Here is a 21,718-nt window from a genome sequence, read left to right on the forward strand (position 1 = left end):
TCTCCTAAGAATACAGAGGTCTCAAAACACTCTGAAATCCCTAAGCATGTCGAAACATCACTCAGTGTTGGCAACTGCAAAACTGGATCTTACTTAAACTGCTTTTGTACTGGCAAAGCAGCAACAGAAGAATCAAAAAGAAAAGCTGCATGTAACTGTGTAGCAAAGCTCTGCTCTGAGCTAACATAGCTTAGTTTTAAGAGTTTGGAAACTGGATATAAAATTGACTGTATTCCTCCTTGTCACATTTTTGCTTACCTGTTTTATGCCTGTCATCCCATTAATTCTCCAGTGTGATATGGAATTGCTGAGCTTTTTGATCATTCAATATCTCAGTCATGTAAATTTGCGCAAACAAACTTAAAGGTTCCTGTTCAGCTGAAATGTCTATGCTTAATTTCACATGCTCTAGATAAACCTTTCTATCATTTCCAGTAAATACTGAATTTTAAATATCATTATTCTCTTCTGTTAAAGTTTCTTCTCGCATTTTATGGAAATTTATCTTGCACAATCATTTGGGGTTCTTTGAAATTCACCACATTTTAGGAAAAAACAGTGTAATTAAACTTGTATCTACCTAATCTCCTATCTACATAATTCCACACCTACTTATCAATACTTGTAACGTGCCTGGATCCATACTCGTGCAATATAGATTGTGTCGGCCTTGGAGTTGCAGCGTGCCAAAGATAGTACTACTGCTCAGCAGGATTTTGAATTATTGAGGGACTAATTCTGTATTCTACCGTTTTCACTCCTCTGACATCAAATCCTGTTCTGTTTTAATATCTCAGTCTTCAGTATCGATCAGCCCAAATTCCGAACAGCTGCATCTCATTCCAGGTTTTTGTTCAGCTAACAAACTGCTATGAAGAATAAACCAGCTAGCCCAGTGTTGTTCACTTACAGACAGCGTTGTGGTCTTAAGAGTGTGAACCTGAAACCTCAGAATGACTTTGGAAGACCAAAGGATCCCTCTTAAACTCTACCCTACTTGTCTTTCCGTATTGCAGTATATTGACTACTAATTTCTATATACAGTAATATTTTACTATTTATTGGGGGGGGGGAAGAATACAGAGAATGCTTCAAGTACCAATGTCTTTTTGATTTTACTTCTCTTTTAAAACAGGCACAGTACAAAAATACCATAAAGACAGTTTGGTAAGAGAAGGTAAACAGAAAAAAATTTCAGCATGCAAGCTGTATTTCAGGGAAGGAAAAACACACTAAAAACTTTGCTAATTTCTGTATTAGAACATGGAAAGATTCATAGTATGATAGTTAATCTGAAGAAAATAAAATGTGGCAACACATTGGAATGTAGAGTTTCTATTTATAGAAAGCCCAACCAACTAGAAGCCCATGCCATTGAATTAACAATTTACAACACCTTCATTGTATAGTGTAGTACAGAAAGTTGAAGGCTGTTTTACTTCTTTACTTCCAGACGTGTGTCATTTCCAATCCCATATTTAATAGTGTGTAACTGCCTGAAGGAGAGAGATCAGAATGTGTGGCATGTCTCTCTGAGAAGAATTTTGTGCATTAAAAAACCCCAAACCAAACTCTTTCAACAGAGACGCTAACCAATTCCCTTGTTTCCACACTGGCTTTGAAGGGGGAAAAAAAAAAAAAAAAAAAAAAAAGTAGAGACAGAGAGCAAGAGACACAGAGCAAGGGAGACAGAGAGCACGAGAATGCCTTCCGAGAGAGGCGTATGTCAGGGGCAGGAAGAAATGGTTTTCCATGATGTCACTCACAGCACGTCTGCGTCTGGAAAAGTGCTTGAAAAGGCAGACATGGATTTCTTCCATTCCAGTAATGTAAACTATTCCTGCCACGTTTTCAAACTGTTTCCAGGAGTAAAGAACACCGTTTGCTACGTGTGAAAGAAGAAGATAATCTAGAGCAATCTAGATATTCACTATGAACAAACTGATTTGACTGAGCTGATAATTTTGGTCCTATCACTTGCTCTGTACCTTTTAAAAGACAGCTTTTCCAATTTCCTCCCATTAAATTTTTTTTCTGCTTTTTCCTTTTTTCTCCTCACACCTCTTGCCTGCTTCAAGAAGATTAAGCAAAGTTTTTTCCTCCTTCTTTGTGTGCCTGCTTCTACTTTTCTGTGCTGTTGTCAATGCTGTTTATTCCCCCTTTTTCCAACTCAAATGCTGTGTCTTTGTCCCCTTGTTTTGTGCTTCCTTACTTGCCTTGGACTGAAGCCTGAAATTCTTTCTTAAACTCACAGGAAATTCTCATTAAATGGCATATTTACATATTGCATTGTTTCCTGCCCCTTCAATATATAGCTTTTCTTCCTTGGGGTTTTGCATGTTCTCTTCTCAGCTCAATGCACATTACTTTAGGCATCACAAATTCAGAAAATTTCACTTAGCTGATAGCACACTTAAAATAACTACAGCCACAAGTGGAGACATGAATTCATGGAGACTGAATTCAGTACTAACAAGACTTATAGTACAAACAACAGTTACTAATGACCTAGTTTTCCCCCAAAGGCACTGATCTTCAGACTATGGCCTGCAAAATATCTAATACCTATCTTTGCTATAAATGCTTGTGTCTCTTCCACCTTCGAAATCACAGGCAGACTTCTATCCAGCTGCACATAAGAAAAAGGAGAGAAGTAATCTGAAAGCTTAGAGAGATAGGCAAGCTTTCACTGCACAATTGCACCAGTGATCTTGCTGGGACTGATCTAGTGGAAGCAAGCCTGTCTGACAGCCATGGACCATGGGGAAGACAAGGTATTCTTTGCAGCAGAGCAGACATGCCTTGGTGTTATTAAATCTACTGATTAATACAAGATGCAAACCAAACCCAGAATAAAAGTTAGGAAGGAAGAAAAGTTTAAAAAAACCATATAAATAAAAAAGACAATTATTTTAAAAATTCAAGAGGTATGCTAAAGGAAGGCATCATTTCGAAACTGTGCTGTTTCTTCCCATTCTTACATTCACCTTTCTCTCAAATGGCATTTGAATTTCACAGCATCCCAACATGGGCAAAACTCCCACAAGCACTGAACTCCTGATTATAAATATCAGGAGATTAGTTCAAAAACAGCTTTACAGTTGGTACAGTACTTGATAACAAATAAAACAATTCCATTCTCATCAAGGCAACATTTTGAATGTGTAAATGGCTGCTAATGGTTATTTTCACTTTGGAGGTCAGCCTTGCAGATGCTGCAAGCAATGGGTTTCCTGGTAGTTCCTGAGCAGCTCAAACATGATTGCTATACTGTGACTGCATCTTATCCACTTTGTGTCACAGGAGTAGCACTGGGAAGTTGGGTAATCTGAACCCTCTCCTTGTAGAAACATTGCACAAAGGAGGAGAAAGGAAGATTGTTTGGGGGACAGCCCATCCCTAAACCAGTATTACGTTACAAATGAACTCCTAAGACATCACTATCTTCTCCATTTTCAAACTCCTCTGAGCTCTCTCATCACCTGAGCCGAGGGATAAGGCCCACAGGATGGTTTTCAGTTTGTGCTCTTTGGTTCAGCTACTGCCGTCCCATGACACTAATCCTTAGTGAAATGTAAAAAGCTCTCAAAGAGTCTGACAGAAACAATACATTCCTTCAGAGAGCTATCCAAAATTACAGCTGGAATTGCCATTGGCAAGTTACAAGTCAAGCAACAATTCACCATCTAACAACAGTTTATCCTATTTGAAACTCCTGTGCAGCACAGTTGCACTGAATAAAGACGCAGCATTTTGTCACCCTCTCTAGTCTCCTACTGGAATAAAGTTCAAGTTTCCTCACAGCTCTGAAGCCCCTTCGTTCCAGTTCCCAGAAAATTTGCAATCTAGCTTTCTGCAGCGAGTTTCCATCCTCGTAGCTGTCTCTCATCTTTCCACTTCTTAATTTCTGAAGATTGAGAATTCCTGCTGGAATGTTATTGAGCATGATGGAAACACAAATATATGAATATTTCTGTTTTCATGCTGTTTATTAAAGGTTTTCAAGCAGAACATACACTGCTAAGGCAACACATTAAGCTGCACTTCAGCCCTTTTGAAGATTTACATCATTAAAAACCTTATGTTTGTCCTCTGCACGTGGTGAAATTTATCCTATAACATCCATAATTATTCCTTTCAATGACAGAATTCTAAAAATAGTGAGATGTACTGATATAATAACTGATTTCCTTCTGTTTGAAGAGAACTTCCCCAAAACATTTAGGCATTTCTGACTTGGTCTGAAAGCTCCCTTTATTAGATATGAAACACAGAGAAGGTATGTATCACCAGGACAAGTTATATTAGAATACAGCTCTATGCAAGAGAAATAGCTTCCATGTAAGAGACATGCCCAGTTGTCTAGGATTAAGAGTGTAAGGTAGGTTGTACTGAATCAGTCTACTCTTGTGTACTCTCCCTGACTGAGACCTGCAGTAGATTAGAAGATGAGTATAAAAACACAGTGGGAGCTATAGAGCATGTATGTACTGCTAATGGCAGGCAACCTGTGGCTCTCGAGTCAAACGCAACTCTTATGTTGGGATTTCATCACATGACTGACAGTAAGCCTGTAATCGTAATGGCCAGAAGCTTCAACTCACTGTTTTAGCACCTTCCCATGGTTTGCATGCTTTCTTTTCTCATTAAAATGCCCAACCACTTTTTGAAACCAATTTACTTTTGGCTTCAAAAATGTCATAAGGCAGTAAGTTACACAGATTTAACTTTAATAAAAGATTCTCCTTTGTTTTAAGGAGTGGTAAATAACTACTTTCTGTATACCTCGTTTCTACCATTCATCATCTCTGGTAGTGCATTCATTGTCATCTCTGGTAGTGATCTTTTTGCCAATGTTGGTGCATACCAAAACCAATGCAACCCTATTCAGATGCGTACACCTCTGAATTAAAGGAATTTAAATAAAAAATTATTTATCAAAACTTTTACATAAAGAGACAAGGACCTTAATGCCTTGAATAAAAGCATTGCATTTCTATGCTTAGTGAACTTCTATTTTACTCCAGGGAAAATAAATTCTTTGCAGTGTAAACATTAAGAATGAGTTCACATCTTTTTCAGCAATTTTCCACTCAGAGGCTTCTGACTGACATCACTGATAAAAAAAAATTGCCTGTTTTACTCATGCATGCAGTAACAATTCTGAGTTGGATCATGACATTCAAGTTCTGCAATGCAGAGATGCAAAATACGGGCTGCGTGCCGACAGAAAAATTCTGTGAAGTTTTTCTTTAAATACTATGATACAAGTGTCAAGTAAGCTTAACTTTTCCAGTACTGAAAAAGAGTTAAAATTTCATACTGACAGAAACATATTTAAGTAACTTCAAGAAAAGAAGGGGAAAACTTGTTAAGGATTCCGCTCAGCCCACATGGAACAGCATGGAAGAGACTTGCACTAAACCTATCACATAACAGAACAGGAGAATATAGCCACTCAGCATAATTTTGCATGCTGCCTTTCATAGGTTTGTGTCTAATAAAGAAGTCTGAATCCCTGCCCTCAATGCTGTCAATTTGAAAACTCAGCCTGAGGCTGATAAAACAAAATATTGAACATATGGAAGCCCACTTAAAATTTACTATCTGTTGTAAAAGCTCCTCTGTGTTCTTGCTCAAGCGATTCATCCAAAAATCTTCCAAACATCTTATGTCCATCAACACTTGAATGTTTCCTCCACAATTGTGGAAGCAGTTCTACTTAGGACCAATTGGAAATTTTTTCATTAACATTTTTTTAAGTTTCCCCATCTGCTATGATTTTCATTAAAATTTCATTCCAATAGGAAAATGTCAGTCTTTAGTATATCATATATTAGAAATATTTAGAATACATCTGTAAAAGATGAAAAGCTTTTGAAACACGACACAGTCTATATATTTGATTATGAAATGTTCCAATCAGCATGACTGTCTGGAACAGTGTAAATGCTTGGTGGTCCCTTTTCTAGCACCCTTCATTTACAAGAGTTAAGCAGCAGATGGCAGCATATAGTGAATAAACGTACTTAGCACAACTAGCAATGCCACCGCAAAAGAAGTCCTAACTTTTTCTTCCATTTATAAAAATGGTTTTTGTACATAACCAGACTGTTAGAAGACAATTTTACAATGTCAGCAACACTTCAGAAAGAAGGAAGACATGAAAAAGATTGTATATAAGCACAGCTGCTATAAATGGTTTGCAAGAAGAGACAAAAATGCATCAACATTCTTGTAGATGTAAAAAAGCACATGCACATTACATAACCCTTCACAGCTTGGAAAGCACGGAGAACACTTTATGCTTAGCACTTTGCAAGTGAGGATATTTATTTAGGTTCCCAAACTTGGGAACAAAAGTAGATAGCTTAACATACACATTTCCTGCGTCATACTGCAGCTATACAAAATTTTATTGCTGTATGGATTTCTATACACTTTGGTCACTTAGTAATCAATACTGAGAGAGAAAGGACCAGTGCAGACCTGTCAAGGATGTCATAACTGGACTGAGTATTTCTGATTCAAATTCTAGTGGATTACTTTCACTGTAAAAAAGCACTCACATCTAAAATTTGTGGGCTACATAGAACAAAAAACACCTCTGCCATTTGCAGCTTGCTTCTTTCATTAAACAAAAAATAAAATGCAGTTAGGAATTCTAAGGAATTAACATAGGAAGTTAAATCATAATATAGAATATTTTGGGGACCACATCAGAATCAACAAAAAATTTTGAGGGTAGTTCATGTAAGAAACACAATGTAATCCTGCTGTTATCTACTATGTGATTAGCAAATCTATCATCACGGTTGTTTAGGTGTTGAAAAAAGACTTTTTGTGGAACTAAATAGCAGTCTGTTAGAATCCAAATGGAAAAGTGTGCATGTCAAAATCCACCTCCATAATTATCTATCTTGTCTTATAAAACACTTTTTTCCATGTAGAGAGGAAAAATGGCAGGCAACACTAATGTAACCAACATGATGAGATCCTGAAGTATTTTCCTGTCTTTTAGTAATAAAAACTCCATAAGTTTTAAAGAAATAATATTTTAATTATTGTTGCACAGCAAGATTCTCTCCCTAACGCCTACAAGAATGATTTCTCAGGTGACTAAATAAGTAATGTTAGAACTCAGAATATCATAATATCAGCAAAATCTAAAAAATGATCCAGGTATTTTAATAAATTGATGAAATTACTATCCATCTAACTCAATCATCCCATGCTCCATATCAGAGTATAACTATAGCATAACTATGAAAAATTTACCTGTACAATTTCACTGAAATAGTTAGCATATGTTTACACACCTCATATTCACTGAGTTTAATATATAATACAATGCAGTGGGACACATAAGCATCTCAAGCAGTTGCTGACCTCCTTTATGAATATTTGATTCTGAAATCAAGGTTTTATACTTACTTTATGTACTTACTTATTTTAGCTTCATTTCACAACTTGCAGAACAGGGCTGCAGAGCAGAAAGAAACTTGAACTCTATTTTTGTTATCTATAAATCTCTGAATTTCTTCACAGAATGACTTGGCTTTGTCTAAACAGTTAACATTTTAAAATACAGTGTTCATTAAAAACACATGTGAAAGGCTAAATTATTTTAATATACTTAAATGAATGGTTTGCAAAACTGTCATTTAAGTAATACAACCTTCTGTCCTCGCCCAATATAAAGATTTGTGAAAGTGGATCCATGAGCTTATCCAGGGCTCCACTGAAATCAGTAGCTGCACCTGAATCTATTCTAATGCTTAGCCAGACTTAGGTTATTTTGTACTTGCAGGCATAATTGGTGCCTAAAATCACTTTGAGAAATGAATGCATTTTAAATGAGTCATTACAGCTAATTTGAAAAACAATCCTCTCCTTGATACCAGCTACTCTAGTGATAATAGATTTCTGATTACCTTTGTACATGTGATTAAGACAAAGTTGGGCACTGCTGAAACAAAAAGGACAGGACTGCCAAGAAAAGCAGTAGAAAGTAATCACAGCTCCTTTTTTTCACCTGAGCAGAAAATAGATAGGCATTGCAAAGCAGATTTTCAAGGACAAAAATTTGGCCACAACTTTATTTTCTACTGTCCTTTAGCCAGATTTTTATATTAAAAAGAAAAAAAGACAATGATAATTGATTCAAGCTTTCCTTTCCTTAACTAGTTAACTTTTAACTGAACACTGCACAAGGCTATTGTAACTTACCCTTTGTTATTCAAATACATTCTAGAGCTCCATAGCACATATTGTTTTTATAATAATCAAGCCAAATTTAAAACTCAGTCGTTTCTGGTCTTTCCTGTTGAACAACGTTCTAAGTGTCCAGATGTGTGGCATTAGTTTGTAGAAAGCAATGACATATAGGATATTTACATTCCCTGCTATCCAAATCCAGACCAGACACTCCTATTTCTCAGTGTTTCTCATGACCACTGGGGCAAAAGCCTGTTGATTTCGTATTTTTTTAAGCTGATTTCAACTCCCATGTGACTTATGCTTGCCAAGTGTGTAGTTAATATTCAAAAATCATTGTCTATTTTGGAGACTAGTGAATAAAAAGCAGAACATCGAGATGGCTAATTATAGAAGCATGAACATGCTTTACTCCACGAACATTAGTAATATGAAGATGTTAAAAACATACATCTTACTATACGATCCTACGTAACGTACTCTCTAATGATCACATCATACTATTTTGCCCTGAGCATGAAATATTATAGCAACAGATTTTTAAATTTAGGATGAAGGTTAACTGTGTATTTTTCATAGGCCCAAAGTATCACCTGAATCTGGATATTAAAGGTTTACATGATGCACAAGGAATGATAGAAAGGTATATACTGCTCTGAGGAATTATTTCTACATTTAGCAAGGAGTACTACATGTTCGTATCTATTTATTTATTTATATTTATAAATTAATTTATATGTAAGTAATGTAGGCACACCCATTGACACTAACAAGAATCATCTGCCTATAAATGAAGTTTTTATGAGATGTTAAATAACTTGTGTATGTACATATGCAAACATACATCTTATATAAAAGAAATTCAGTTATCTTTACATAATTTAAGTCTATTATTACTGTTCAAGAGAAATTATAATTGATACTGAATTTTGAGTAGAATTTTGAATACCACTGCTACTGGAAAACTTGTTTAATACTTTATAAAATCTACTCACGAAAATATAAAATACTCTCTTTTTCCATAAACTGATGGATAAATCATTTCCAGTAGGATTAACAAGCCAAATTCTACCCAGAGATATTCCAGCACACTGACATTATTAAAAACTTTATTTTGTTTTAACCCCATGTAAGGTTTAACAATCTTGAAAGGATAGTTTGTCTCTATAGTCTATAGAGTTTCCTATCTGTAAGATAAGGTGTTGTGAAGTTATGTAGCTTGCACAAGTTCTGCAGCAGCGACTAGACTTGAACCCGTATCTTTGAAGTCCCTGTCTTATCATTCATTTCCCTCTCTATGTCTCCACATGATGTCTTGTTTCGCTTGTATAGCCCACTTTTGATTCAGCCAACAGTTTGCTATAGTTTGTTTAAAAATACCACATATCATTCTATAATATAATTGCAGTCATACTCTTGTTTACATACTATTAATAAACAAAACAAAACAAGTTGTCCTTGGAGAATAAGCATCTGGAATCCTTGAAGATCTCCAGCTGCATGACACCAAAAAGGAAGTAAAATCTTTGAAACAACTACTTTTAAAAAGCAATTTGGTAATGCAATGTATTATAAACCTATTCCTACACCAGCTATTATGACAAAAAGTAACTACAACAAATGTCTCCCTTAAAATGGAACACCATATTTAGAGGATGTTTACAGGTGATCTCGATAGGGAAATCATCTGTACAGAAGCACCCCTGATTATCTATTCCGGTCAGTGTCTCCAGGAGATGCTGTTCAACTGTTAACATGTTCAACATTAACATGACCAGAAGGATACAGGCGCTTCTTTTTACTGGTATAGGATTCCAGTCAAACACCTAGCAGTAAAGTATTCAGCAGTGCAGCCCGGATGGACACCTGGGCTAAAGATACACAAGAGTTAGAACTGAGGATTATTTTCTCCTAGTATATTCGAAGAAAACATATGATTTCAAATAAAGTTTGATTGCAGGTAGGGAGGCACCTGAAGTTGAACAGCTGAAGCCACGATACATGAGCACTCAGTTTGTAGATCAGAAGGGTACACAGGCAATGCAACCTAAAAGGACAAAGCCAAAAGGAAGAGAACGTATCTGCGAAGGTCTAATTTTCCCCCAATTTGGAGATCTACCCTCTGCTAAGCAAAAATGATGGACACTATGTACTTAAAAAACCTACTATGAGAAGAGTGAAAATATGGTCTTCATCTGAATATACGTGCTAAAACGATCCCATCCCAAATCCTGCTACAGAGTGTGACAAGACAAGCTGCAGCATGCAGAAGCTTAGGAAAGAGTTGAGTTTGGAGGGAATTTAATTTCAGTTTTCAAAAAAGTTAAGAACAAGGGAATCTGGATTCTATTATAGCTTTATGATCACCACACCAGTAAAGAGATTTCTGAGTATTTATAGTTACTTTACAAAGTAAAAAGAAAACAAAAAACCCTTTACAAAGTCATATATATACACATTAAAAAGTATATCACAAAATATATTCTCAAATATATTCAGCATGATATACACAGCACAGCAAAATCAAAGAATATATACTTATAAAAGGTGAATTAACATGTTGTATCTAGCTCCAAATGAAGTGACCCACATTACTACAAAGCCAGTGATCAAAGTTCCCCAAATATTAATAGAGAAATCTAAATTTTAAAAGGATGTTTAATACCTTAAAGAGTGTCTTTGTCCTTCTCAGGAGCTGGCAAAATGGGATATCACCTTCTAGCATAACATACGTACTTATTTGAGAATCTGTGCTGCTTTGTATGCAATGACAGAGTGCAGAGCTCTCTATTTGCTACAGTTATGCGCTGATGATAAATTACGAGTGAATTTATTTTTGTACAAGTGAACAATCCTAAATGTAAATGTTTATTAGAACTTTTGTTACCGCCTCAATCGAAGACATTAGTTAACTTGCTATTGCAGTGCAGTAAATGACAGTTTGCCTCTTTATTTTACTTTTCATAAACTTCTTATAAACATGTATCTTTATGCTAATGACATTTTATATTTTAATATTTTATCTCAGATTTTCTGCTGGTCAGCAGCTGAATGGGTGAACTGACTGGAATGGTAATAACTCTAAGACATGTCTACCTAGATGAAGCTTAGAAAAACCTAGATTACTCTAGGTTGTGATGGAGTAAGAAAACCATGTGCAAAGTGTGTCAAGAGTTTCTGGGACATCCAAGAAGAGTTACAGATTCTTCAGTAGACAATGGCAAAAGAAAGGCCCATGTTCCTGATAGCTGTATCTACCTATCCATCGATCTATGAATAAATACAGAAGGATGAGAACTCTACTGCCTCCTGTCTGAGGAGTAAATAATACATATACATGGCAGATTGCTTGTGAAATGAATCTCCAAAAGTCAGTGATGCAAAATACTGGAACATGTTTCAAATATGCAGTGAAAGTGAAATAAGGATCTCTCACTGGCAGCTTACAAGTATTTCACTGAAATAGTGGAAATACTACCTGGAAGGCTTGCTTGTATACTGCATAATAAGGATGGCACCTTCTGGGTACATTGTCCATGGCTAGCACCAGCGTTTATAAAAGGATGCATTAGCACTTTTGCAACAGCTTGACAAAAGCAATCAAAAATGCTGAGCTCCTTGTTATTTTTGAACTCTCTGACCTGATCTCTCCTCCTAGAGAGTCTGCCTGTTCAGAGGCTTCTCTCTGATCTTGAGCATGTGAAACTGTTTGCCAAATTTGGCCTTGGAAAGATATTCTCCCTTCAATGGGGCTAACCAGGTTTGGGAACATTTTGCCGTACTATACGATGTGAGTATACAGATCATATGCGGGATCATTCATTTAAACAGATTTCAATACTCAGCTTCCTCTAATTTCCCTGACAGAGGCATGGTACCACTGCAGGTAATCTTACCTTCCAAAGTCAAATGGAACGGGTCCGTTAAAGTTTATCTTTTCACAAAAAAACTTAATCTATTACAATCATCAGCTGATCAGACTGTATTTCTAAATGTCAAACTTGTACTCTGCTTATGGATTATTTGCCACTCAAAAGGCACTTAAGAAAACTAGCTTTATTAGTCTGTTTTTTTCAGCATCACACACACATTGATCTTCAAACCATTGTAGTAAGTTGTATAAAATATCTTTTTTTCAACTCCAGACTGATGCCATGATTTCTATTAAGAAAATATAATCTTTGTACTCACCCCAGCCTTTGGTTTAGCTCCGGAGCTGGCAACCGAACAGGGAGATGCTACATCAGGAGCATGGATATTAGGATACAAGTTTGTTTGTGAGTGATTTACTGAAGCAATATCCATTCCACTTTCAGAACCAGATTCAACATCCTGTAAAAAAAGAATTAAGTCTCTTTAGTACATCTGAATATGAAATAAAAATCTAGTTCTTCTAAATAGCAGAAGTATTTCTATAGGCTCAAACTCATATCCTTAGTTCTCTTTATAAGAATGTTTTTCCTTATTCTTTTCTGTTCCCTACACATTCTCTTGCTGTCCTTCTTTTCAATGTGGTGGTTTGCATTAGCTGCTGTTCTGAAATTATAAATCAACACTAACATCAAAGCTGAAATTCCCCTAAATGGTAGAATGCGAGGTAAGAAAAATCAATTAAGGGCTGCAGAAGTCTGACATTTTTCTCTGATGTTCAGTATTTCCTGTGTGCTCCCACCTTCTGTCTCTGGTAGCATTGTAAGCTCAGTGAACATCTGTAAACCATTACACAGCTGAAATGACATCACCATTCAGCATTTTATACAATTCAGAGGTACAGCTCCTTAGGTTTTAGAATCAGCAAAGACTTACCAACCAAATGTTGCTTCTGGTTAATATGCCCTTGCTTTTTATGGTAAGGTTACAATCCCCTTTTTGAGAATAGAAAGAAGAAAAATAGGACACTTTATTTTTGAGGAAGTAAATACAGGCTTTTAAAAGTATAGTAAATGCTTGATTTATTGTATAGGATGAGGGTGGGAGATTTTCCTGCTTGTATATAAATTGTGACAAGTATCTGGCAAAGAGCTGACTACTTGTAGAACCAGTTAGATTCTGACGATTTTATTAGTCGAGGTGCAGTCTGTATGAATCATAGAATGGTTGAGGTTGGAAGGGACCTCCAGAGATCATGTAGTTCTACCCCCATTCTCAAGCAGGGTCACCTAGAGCATGTTAGACAGGGTTGCATCCAGGTAGGTTTTGAATCTCTCCAGAGAAGGAGACTCCACAACCTATCTGGGCAACGTGGTCCAGTATTCTGTCTTCCTCACAGTAAAGAATTTTTCCTTATATTCAGGTGGAACTTCCTGTGTTTGTGCCTGCCTCTTGTCTTGTTGCATGGCATCACTGGAAAGAGTCCAGCCCCATCCTCTTGACATCCTTCCTTAAGGTATTTATAGACATCGATAAGATCCCCTCTCAGTCTTTATAGCCCTACGCTGGACTCTCTCCAGTAGTTCCATGTCTCTCTTGTCCTGGGGAGCCCAGAAGTGGACACAGTACTCCAGATGTGGCCTCACCAGGGCTGAGTAGAGGGGCAGGATCACCTCCCTCGACCTGCTGGCAACACTTTTCCTAATGCACCCCAGGAGACCATTGGCCACAAGGGCACATTGCTGGCTCATGGTTAACTTGTCCACCAAGACTCCCAGATCCTTCTCTGCAGAGCTGCTTTTCATACAGAGACACAGTACACACAGAAAAGCCTGAACTGTTAACCCCAGCTGGTATGAGCCAACTCTGTACAGATAAAGCCTCAGTTTCCTAATATCATGTTCCCAGAATGGCGGGAATACGGGGCAGACACGTCAGAGCGGTTCTGCTCTTGAACCGGAAGGAAATGGCAATCCTTTAATTCATTAATTCCAATTAAGTGTTTGGTCTGCCAAATGTAGTCTGATTGCTTAGACAGGTGCCTCTGCACAAGTACCCTACTGTGCTATATTCTGAAAAGGGTCAGTAATTAAAGTTGCACCTTATGTAGGTCCATGCATGTGAGTCAGATAGTTCCTGTGAGTGTCCATGAGTCCTCTGCAATGTGAAGCTTTGGGAAATGCAGCAAAGACACATCTCTGTAGCCTCTGCAGGAATCAGCTTGAGTCTAGCTGGTCTTACAAGCTGCTACTTAGCAGAGACATTTTGCTACAGAGCACAACCATGCTCTCTGTCCCATTACTCAAGTTTCTGCATCGCATTCAAATGCTCTGTTACTATAACATCACTATGAGGCTGAACACAGAATGTGTAAGTGCTCCGAAAACCAAACTGTTTAATCCTCTGATTTATAATACTCAAAGGCCCCCAAATGCCTAGAAAATCAGTATATACAAACAGCATATACTTTATGTTTGATGCATGTTGTGTTTCTACAGGGCTCTGATACTGCCTTGCAGCACAGAAACTGGTACCATTTCTGATTATGTTGAAGACTTACTTAGGCAGATTGCCCAAACTCCCTATGTGGCAGCAAGAAATTAACTAAAATGCTAGCATTCATTGGTGAAGTATGGAGAAAATGCATTTCAGCTTTCCTCTACCATCAGCGCCCAAGGTATACTGTGAGTACCTTGATATCCAGAGGGAAAAGTATAATTAAGTCCTTTAAAGGGACTTTAAGGACTTAAAATATAATTATGTCCTTTAAAAATAAGGTATCATATATTCTTCAGGCGACCAAAACTACTTTAATACTGCTTTTCTCAGTTACAGAATTACTCACTTGACTGTGCAGCAATATTGAACTCTGGCTTCAATAGGAAAAATATTCGTTACTTTAAAGAAAACATCACCAACAAAACCAAGTAATCTGGATGTCACCGTAGACATTTTGCAATGGCATTTCTCGAGTTTCTTAAATTGAAGTATAGCTGCAGAACATTTGTGTAAAATTAATAGGAAGCCTGTAGGAGAGCACCTTGACTCAGCCATTTCATGTTCTTCATAGTTGTAGGTGTAAACATCAAAAAAGTATCATATTTGTGAACTGTATAGTCTTCCTTCTCACAACTCTCAGCAAAGGATTCTCTGATCTAAATAAATGTGTAGGGTATTGCCCAGAGTTTTATTTCACATGACAGAGGATTTCTTAAGTGTGTCCCCCCAAAAACCCTGAACCCTACCTCTAGCAGAAAAACAAGACCTATAGCTCATACTTACTTCCAGTCCTAACTATTTAATGACACATACACATATGCTTGGAGATTGGTGTGATCCTGACTTCATGCTGCTTCTGTGTTTACAGTAAATGATAGTAAGAAAGCCAGACATTTTCTGAATCTTGTTAATCTCCCTTTCTTTCACTGGAGAACCTTTGATGGAAAGGAACCTTTGAAGGAAAGGTTGCCAAAAGGAACTAATGGGTGCCACCACTTACTGCAAACACACATATAAGCAAGGAGAAATACACAACAAATTCTTTTCAAAAAGAACTTCTGTTCTGAAATGGAACATTGATAAATATGATGAATGAAAGAAAGAAAAGATAAAGCAGATTCTGCTTAGAAGAGTAAGAAAGATTAAACAAACTCGCTCACAGGTATATGCCTCCGTTTGTATGTTGGGGTGCTGGATGGGGAAGAGCCTGCACTGAGAGCATTTTCAATATCCTGATCAAGCTGGTCCAGTTTCATAATTAACAGCACCATAGAATCCAGTCGTGATCGATCCCGATCTTCTCTCATTTCCTGAGGAACAGAACATACAGTTGCTAAATCTGAAAGGGTATGTCTTGTAAAAGAATAAAAAACTCTCTATTTCTTATTTTGGCACAAAAGCACATTGACTGATAGCCCGAATAGTCTCTCTCTCTCTCTTTTTCTTTTTTTCTTTTTTTTTTTTTTTGGGGGGGGGGGGGGGGGGAGGGACACCTCTTATATCATCAATTCATTGAAATTGACTTGCTGCCAGCAATGCATTTTGTGTAAATATTTAATACGCCTCCATTACAACAATTAACTTTTTTTAAGAAAGAAATTTGCACAGTTGTTTGATACAAATGCACCATGGCCATTTCCTTGACTCAGTAGGCAATTTAGAGAGCTACTGAATCTAAAAACGCCTCCAAAAATCCACCTCAAGTTAATTGTTTTGTTACACAACTACAAATGATTAGGGTTAATATTTGAGAGAAAAAAAAGGAGGAAGTTCAAAGAAGCCATTTTCCAGCTGTGGACAGCTGCAATTACTTTTCCTGTGCAACTCATCAGCATAATCATGGATTTTCAGTTCTTGCAGAGTCTGCCTTGGTTAGAAATTCTTGATATATATGAAATGTATTAATGCTATGGTAAACAGCATCATAGATTCTCTGGCTGGGAACAGAAGGGTGAGGGGTCATCACAGTCTTAAAAACATAGTTTACCCAGCCTATTTCCTTACACTCCATTTGTAGCAAATGGAAACAGGTAAGCTCCTGAAAACAGCAACTTAAATCAAGATCTTAAGATCATGGACTAAATAATGTTCTCAAGAAGCCACTTTCAACCTTTTCTCTTTATACAGACTATAGCCAGTCTGCCTCAAAATTCAGGAGTATGAAATTGCCCATCAGTTCAGGGACTCCTTTATGGATTTCCACAATAGGAAATTGTAAAATAAGGAAATTCCATTAATTTACTTCAAAGAATATTTTTATAAATCCTTTTGAGAAGTAGAAACAAAAATGTTATAATTACACCATTGTGCCCAAGAAGTAAGGAGTATAAAAGCCCAAAGCAGACAATTTTGATAGGCAATAAACTGTTTTGCAAGCTATGCATAATTTTCTCTATTTAGTTAGGATTCTATCAGCAGGTTCTTAAAAATGTTTCAAAGACTTTGCAAAACATGAATATAATGATTCCCACTAGAATTAAAGGAACTGTATAGATAAAATGGCCATATAAAACATAGCTTTTATGTTCTCAACTGCTGAAGATAGCGCTGATTGAAGGTTAGTTAGCTAAACCTTAGAAAAGCAGAAATACAAATCTATTAGTCTTTAGCAGTTATGTAAAATGTTGTAGCAAAGGCTAAATGCAAGAAGACTACTTGTGCATTAAATTTTTTGTTAGTACATGATATTTTAGACTGGTTTGCTGAAAGCTGATGAATTTGTGGGACCTCCTGATGAACCTGAACCGAGTCCGGAATGAACCTGAGAGAGCGCTACCTCAACGCAACAGAGCCATCAGCAGCACAGGGCAAGCTGCGCTCTCTCTCAAACTGAAAACACAATGCCCCAAACAAGTCACCGAAACTCCACCTGGTTTCATTTTAACTGATGTTAAATTGTCTCAGGTTTGCAAAGTTCAGAGCAATTATTTCATCTAATTTGCGAGGACACAGGACTTCAAAAGTACAGATAAGGGTCTGGTAACAAAAAGGACACAACCTTCTTCACACCATGCTGGGTGAGACTGTAGCATGATTTGGCCAATTTAGCTGTGCTGTAGAATATGCACAGCAAGATTGCAATGTAGGGAGGGTGGCTGTACAGCTACGAGAATTAGATTCCCACCCTAATGTGATTTATTTTAAGTATGTTTCTGTTAGCTTCAGTTGGAAATACAGCACTGAAAAGGCTAATCAACATAAAATTTATACTTCATTTAATGAAAAAACACAAATGAATTACCACATCAAACAAAAGGAGCAGTGCTGATTGGGTATGTGTTAAAATCTCCTTTTTTTTTTTTTTTTGCTTTTTTAAGTGTAGGCTGGAGAGATAACAGGTGTTTTACGTGAAGAAAAAAAAAAGTTAACTGGATAAATCTGGAGTTTTGCCCGAGTAAATTGTTTGACTTATTCTGCCAAATTACTATAAACTTGCTTAGCGGGTAGCAGATTGAGAATGTCGGAGAAGTATCTGCGGAAGTGGAGAGGTGGCAAAATACTGTTCAAAGTGATATTCCGGCTTGACACAAACTGCCCAGGTTTGCAGGCAAATACTTCTTTCAGAAAACAATATTATTACCAGTATGGTATTTAGCTACATTATTGAGTACTCCTGTCAAGAGCAGCCAGAACCACACGCCACTGCCGTTAGCCTTGTCGTGAGAAGTTCTAACATTTTGACTACAGTTTTTTGCACTATTTCCTGAACATCACAGGAATTGTGCTGTCTGGTCAGGTCACTATTAAATTGTATACATAAAAGCCTAAAAACTATACCAGGAAAATTAAAATATACAATAAAAAAAGCTAATCTTGTGTTAGGAATTCAGTAAGACGTACTAAATAAATATTATCATAGGATTAATTTATGTTTAGAGAGTTTTAGCCTTGATATTATCTATTAAATTTCTAAGACTTTTATAGCATATTTGTCTTTTTTGTATCTCCCTTGTGTGTATATTCTGAGATCTTGTTACCAATTTGTGATATGATCTAAAGCCAGCAAGATATTAACAATTCATTTGTTTTCTTTTGAAGAGATAGTATTTCCTTTGCATCCAGCCGCTCACATTTTCCCCCAGAATTTGTCTGGTTATCTTCAAGATTACCATAAAACCATATAATTTATATTTGTAGAATTACAAAAAAATCCTACTTGTATCATTATGAAGTTAAAACTCAAGTAGTAGAAGGTGCCTGGTTGAAGACTATCTCAACAACCTTGGTTTTTGCTGCTAGGCATTTGCATTGGGCAATTCCAGAATGTATCATAAAGATACATATCAGGCCAATCTTGGTATGTTCTTTGTCTGGAGACTTTATTTTCAACATGTCTCCAAACACAAAGAGGAAACACTTCAGGTCATGAACGGGAAAAGCCTTATTTCTTTAAAGTTTGATCCTTACTGGTATGATAAAGGAGTTAGTTAAAATTGAATATAGTCATATGTTTAGAAATAAACACATTGTAGATTTGTCTATAAAGAAACAAAAGATCTTTTAATACTCCTAAATAAAGCATTAAAAGCCCAAAGTTAAGGTGATAGCATAAGAAATCCAAATATTTTTACAAGGAGAACAGTTCACTAATCCCAACTGTTATTACTGACAGCACACAGTGCTAAAGCAACGAAAACAGATGAAATTCAGCCACTTTTTAGACACTTGTCATTTAGGGGCTATATTGTTATTTTAATGAATAACCCCCCCCCAGCATTTCTGGGTCTTCTGCTGCTTGTTTTGTCTTTTCAGTACGAAGCTCCTTTTCACATGGATTTACAAACTGAGGTTGTTGTTTAACCTGAAGTCCCCATGGCACCAACGCTCTGTGTCCAGGACACTTGGCAATTTCTGAACATAATGTGTTACAGTTTTGATTTTCAATGTTTCACAGCAAACAGGATGCACAGGCAGCATTAGTCAGAGCAGTTCTAAAAATACGAAGTACCTCCTTTGTTCTGCTTTGAAGTTGCAGCTTTTATACCTATATTATCAGTACTTTGCAATGAATTTAGCCTATTCTGGAGCAAAAAGAGAGCAGCCAAGCAGCACAAAATTAGCTGCGTTTGGATTAAATACATCTGTTTCGTGTTACCAGGGCAGAGCAAGCAATTGAGGCAGATACCTTTCACTTCCTCTGCCTCTTAACCTCCTTTTTTTTTCCTCTACATACGTTTCTTCCCTTTTCCTACAGCCACCATTTGCATTTTTACGCACTCACACGCAGAGTTTTCTGCCTGTTGCAGCCTCTTTCCTCACAGAGCTCTTCCAGCGGAGCAGGGCTGAAGCAAAGGCTACTTTTTGCAAACAAATGCAACGCTTGAAGAGCAAATACCACCGTAACTTTCACAGCGCGAGTGTCGTCCGCAAGTACGCAAATCCCCGCTGTGTGGGCGCGCTCCCGGGCTGGGCCGGGCCGAGCCGGGCCGCAGTAAGCGCCCCGACCCTGCGCAGGCCCCTTCAGCTCAGCCCCCGCCGCCCGTCTGTGCCCGCCGGGGGGGACCCTTACTCTGTTCAGGATTGCAATGTCTGTGATCGGTTTTACAAAATATTTGGTGCCTCAGTAGGATAGAAATGGAGAGTCCCGTTGTCTTTTTGTTTTTTCTCCAGAAATGGGACAAAGAAAATTAGGCTGATAATCCAGAATGAGTTACGAAGTGAGCCTCATAGTAAAGACCTGGCTTAAACCGCTTAGCTGGTAGATACTGAAGAAATTATAATGTCTTTAAAAACATTTTCACCACAAAGTTAGTATTTTTTTTAAAAGGTAGTCCGGGCAACCCTGGAATTAAGGGAGGGAAACGCTCTTCTGGAGTCAGGTTTGGGCTGTAGACCCAAAGCTTGTTCACGCACCCAGATATCTCTCAGCTGGTATAAGCTCCTCGGCGGTGCCGCGTGAAGTAGCTACCCGTTACACAGAGACACGCCGCGCTGGGCGAGACCAGCGGCTCGGATTTGCGGACAGCTCGGAGCCCGAGAGGTCCCGCCCGCCCCGGCCGCACGGTGCTCCCAGTTCCGCTGCAGAGGAGGTTTTCAGAGGGGAGCCTGCAGGGAAGGAGCTGGCGGACTCGCCTCTGCTATCTCTGATCTGCGGCCAGCTGGACTGACTTGAAATCTTTACTAATGTTACGTATTTCAGCTGGCATTAAATTCCTCATTCTTGTCTTCTCTGGCTAAACCCCCCCACTTTTTGGAGAAATGGCAAGTTATTAAATCCTTGGTTTTAGACGAGGTGTGAGGGTGTTCATCTGAACTGAGGACATGCCCTAAGGATATACACCTTTACTAGCAGGTGTATAAATAAAATGCATATTTTTTACCCTTTTAAACTGCAGTGAACAGCTTACAAACCTTAAGAAAAAAAGAAGAATTTTACTTTTCTCTAAATTTCATACCGTGCACTACCACATTAAACTTCTATCTGTTGCTATGTGGGGTGGAGGTTGCAGGTAGAGGCTATTAGAGTATAATGGAAAACTAAAGCACTTTATTTCTTTTCCGTACACGACAAGGTGTAGACATCAGGGAAGGTAACAGTATTTTTATGACTATAAATCATGTTTTGAACGAATCTTTAAAGTGGGCTGAAACTGAAACAACCCAAGCATAACGTGGTGTATATATACACATGTATGCAGACATCACACACATCCATGCTTTTTTGGAAAGTGGCTTTTTTCTACTTCTTCTTATAAGAAGTTTGAATAGGTGACTGAATTTTTCCCAAAGTAATGTATTCCGTAGCACTGGAATATAGCTCACTCCACAATATGCACTTTAAATTTTAAATTACAACCCGCAAATGAGTTGTATTTGCAAAAGAAAAGACTTCAGAGGCATCTGATCGCTATACAGTACTGAAATTCACAATTATGACACCGTCTTCTTTTATAAGAGAAATGTAATCAACCCTACAGCATCAGAAAGCCAGCCTCTGAAGGGCACACTCTCTCTGCCAAACGCATGCTTTCTGTGTTTCTGGACGTAAAATATGACTCCCTCTTTCTCTCTGGAGAAAAGAGGAAAACGTTTTTGAAAATGACACAGCATAAAATCTGAAGATGTTAAGTCCCAGGTTCCTAAAGATATCAGGACTAGGAGTGAGATTCTCCATTTCTCCAGTGCTTCACAA

At 37.5% G+C, this 21,718-nt stretch overlaps 1 protein-coding gene across 4 annotated transcripts in view; it reads right to left on the minus strand.

Annotated features, from left to right (window-relative positions):
- DLC1 (DLC1 Rho GTPase activating protein) overlaps positions 1–21,718 on the minus strand; it is a 231,300-nt gene that overhangs the window by 154,271 nt on the left and 55,311 nt on the right. For 2 of the 4 annotated variants that reach the window (XM_062575624.1, XM_062575623.1), the window contains exons 3-4: positions 15,747–15,896; positions 12,409–12,549 (exon numbers count right to left, since the gene is read on the minus strand). In XM_062575624.1, coding sequence (XP_062431608.1) covers positions 12,409–12,549; positions 15,747–15,896 — 291 coding nt within the window. The remainder of the gene's footprint in view (positions 1–12,408; positions 12,550–15,746; positions 15,897–21,718) is intronic. The other 2 variants (XM_062575625.1, XM_062575626.1) reach the window with 1 other exon arrangement.

Source organism: Rhea pennata, chromosome 4 (genome assembly GCF_028389875.1).
Source record: "Rhea pennata isolate bPtePen1 chromosome 4, bPtePen1.pri, whole genome shotgun sequence".
NCBI classification, from domain to species: Eukaryota; Metazoa; Chordata; class Aves; order Rheiformes; family Rheidae; genus Rhea; species Rhea pennata.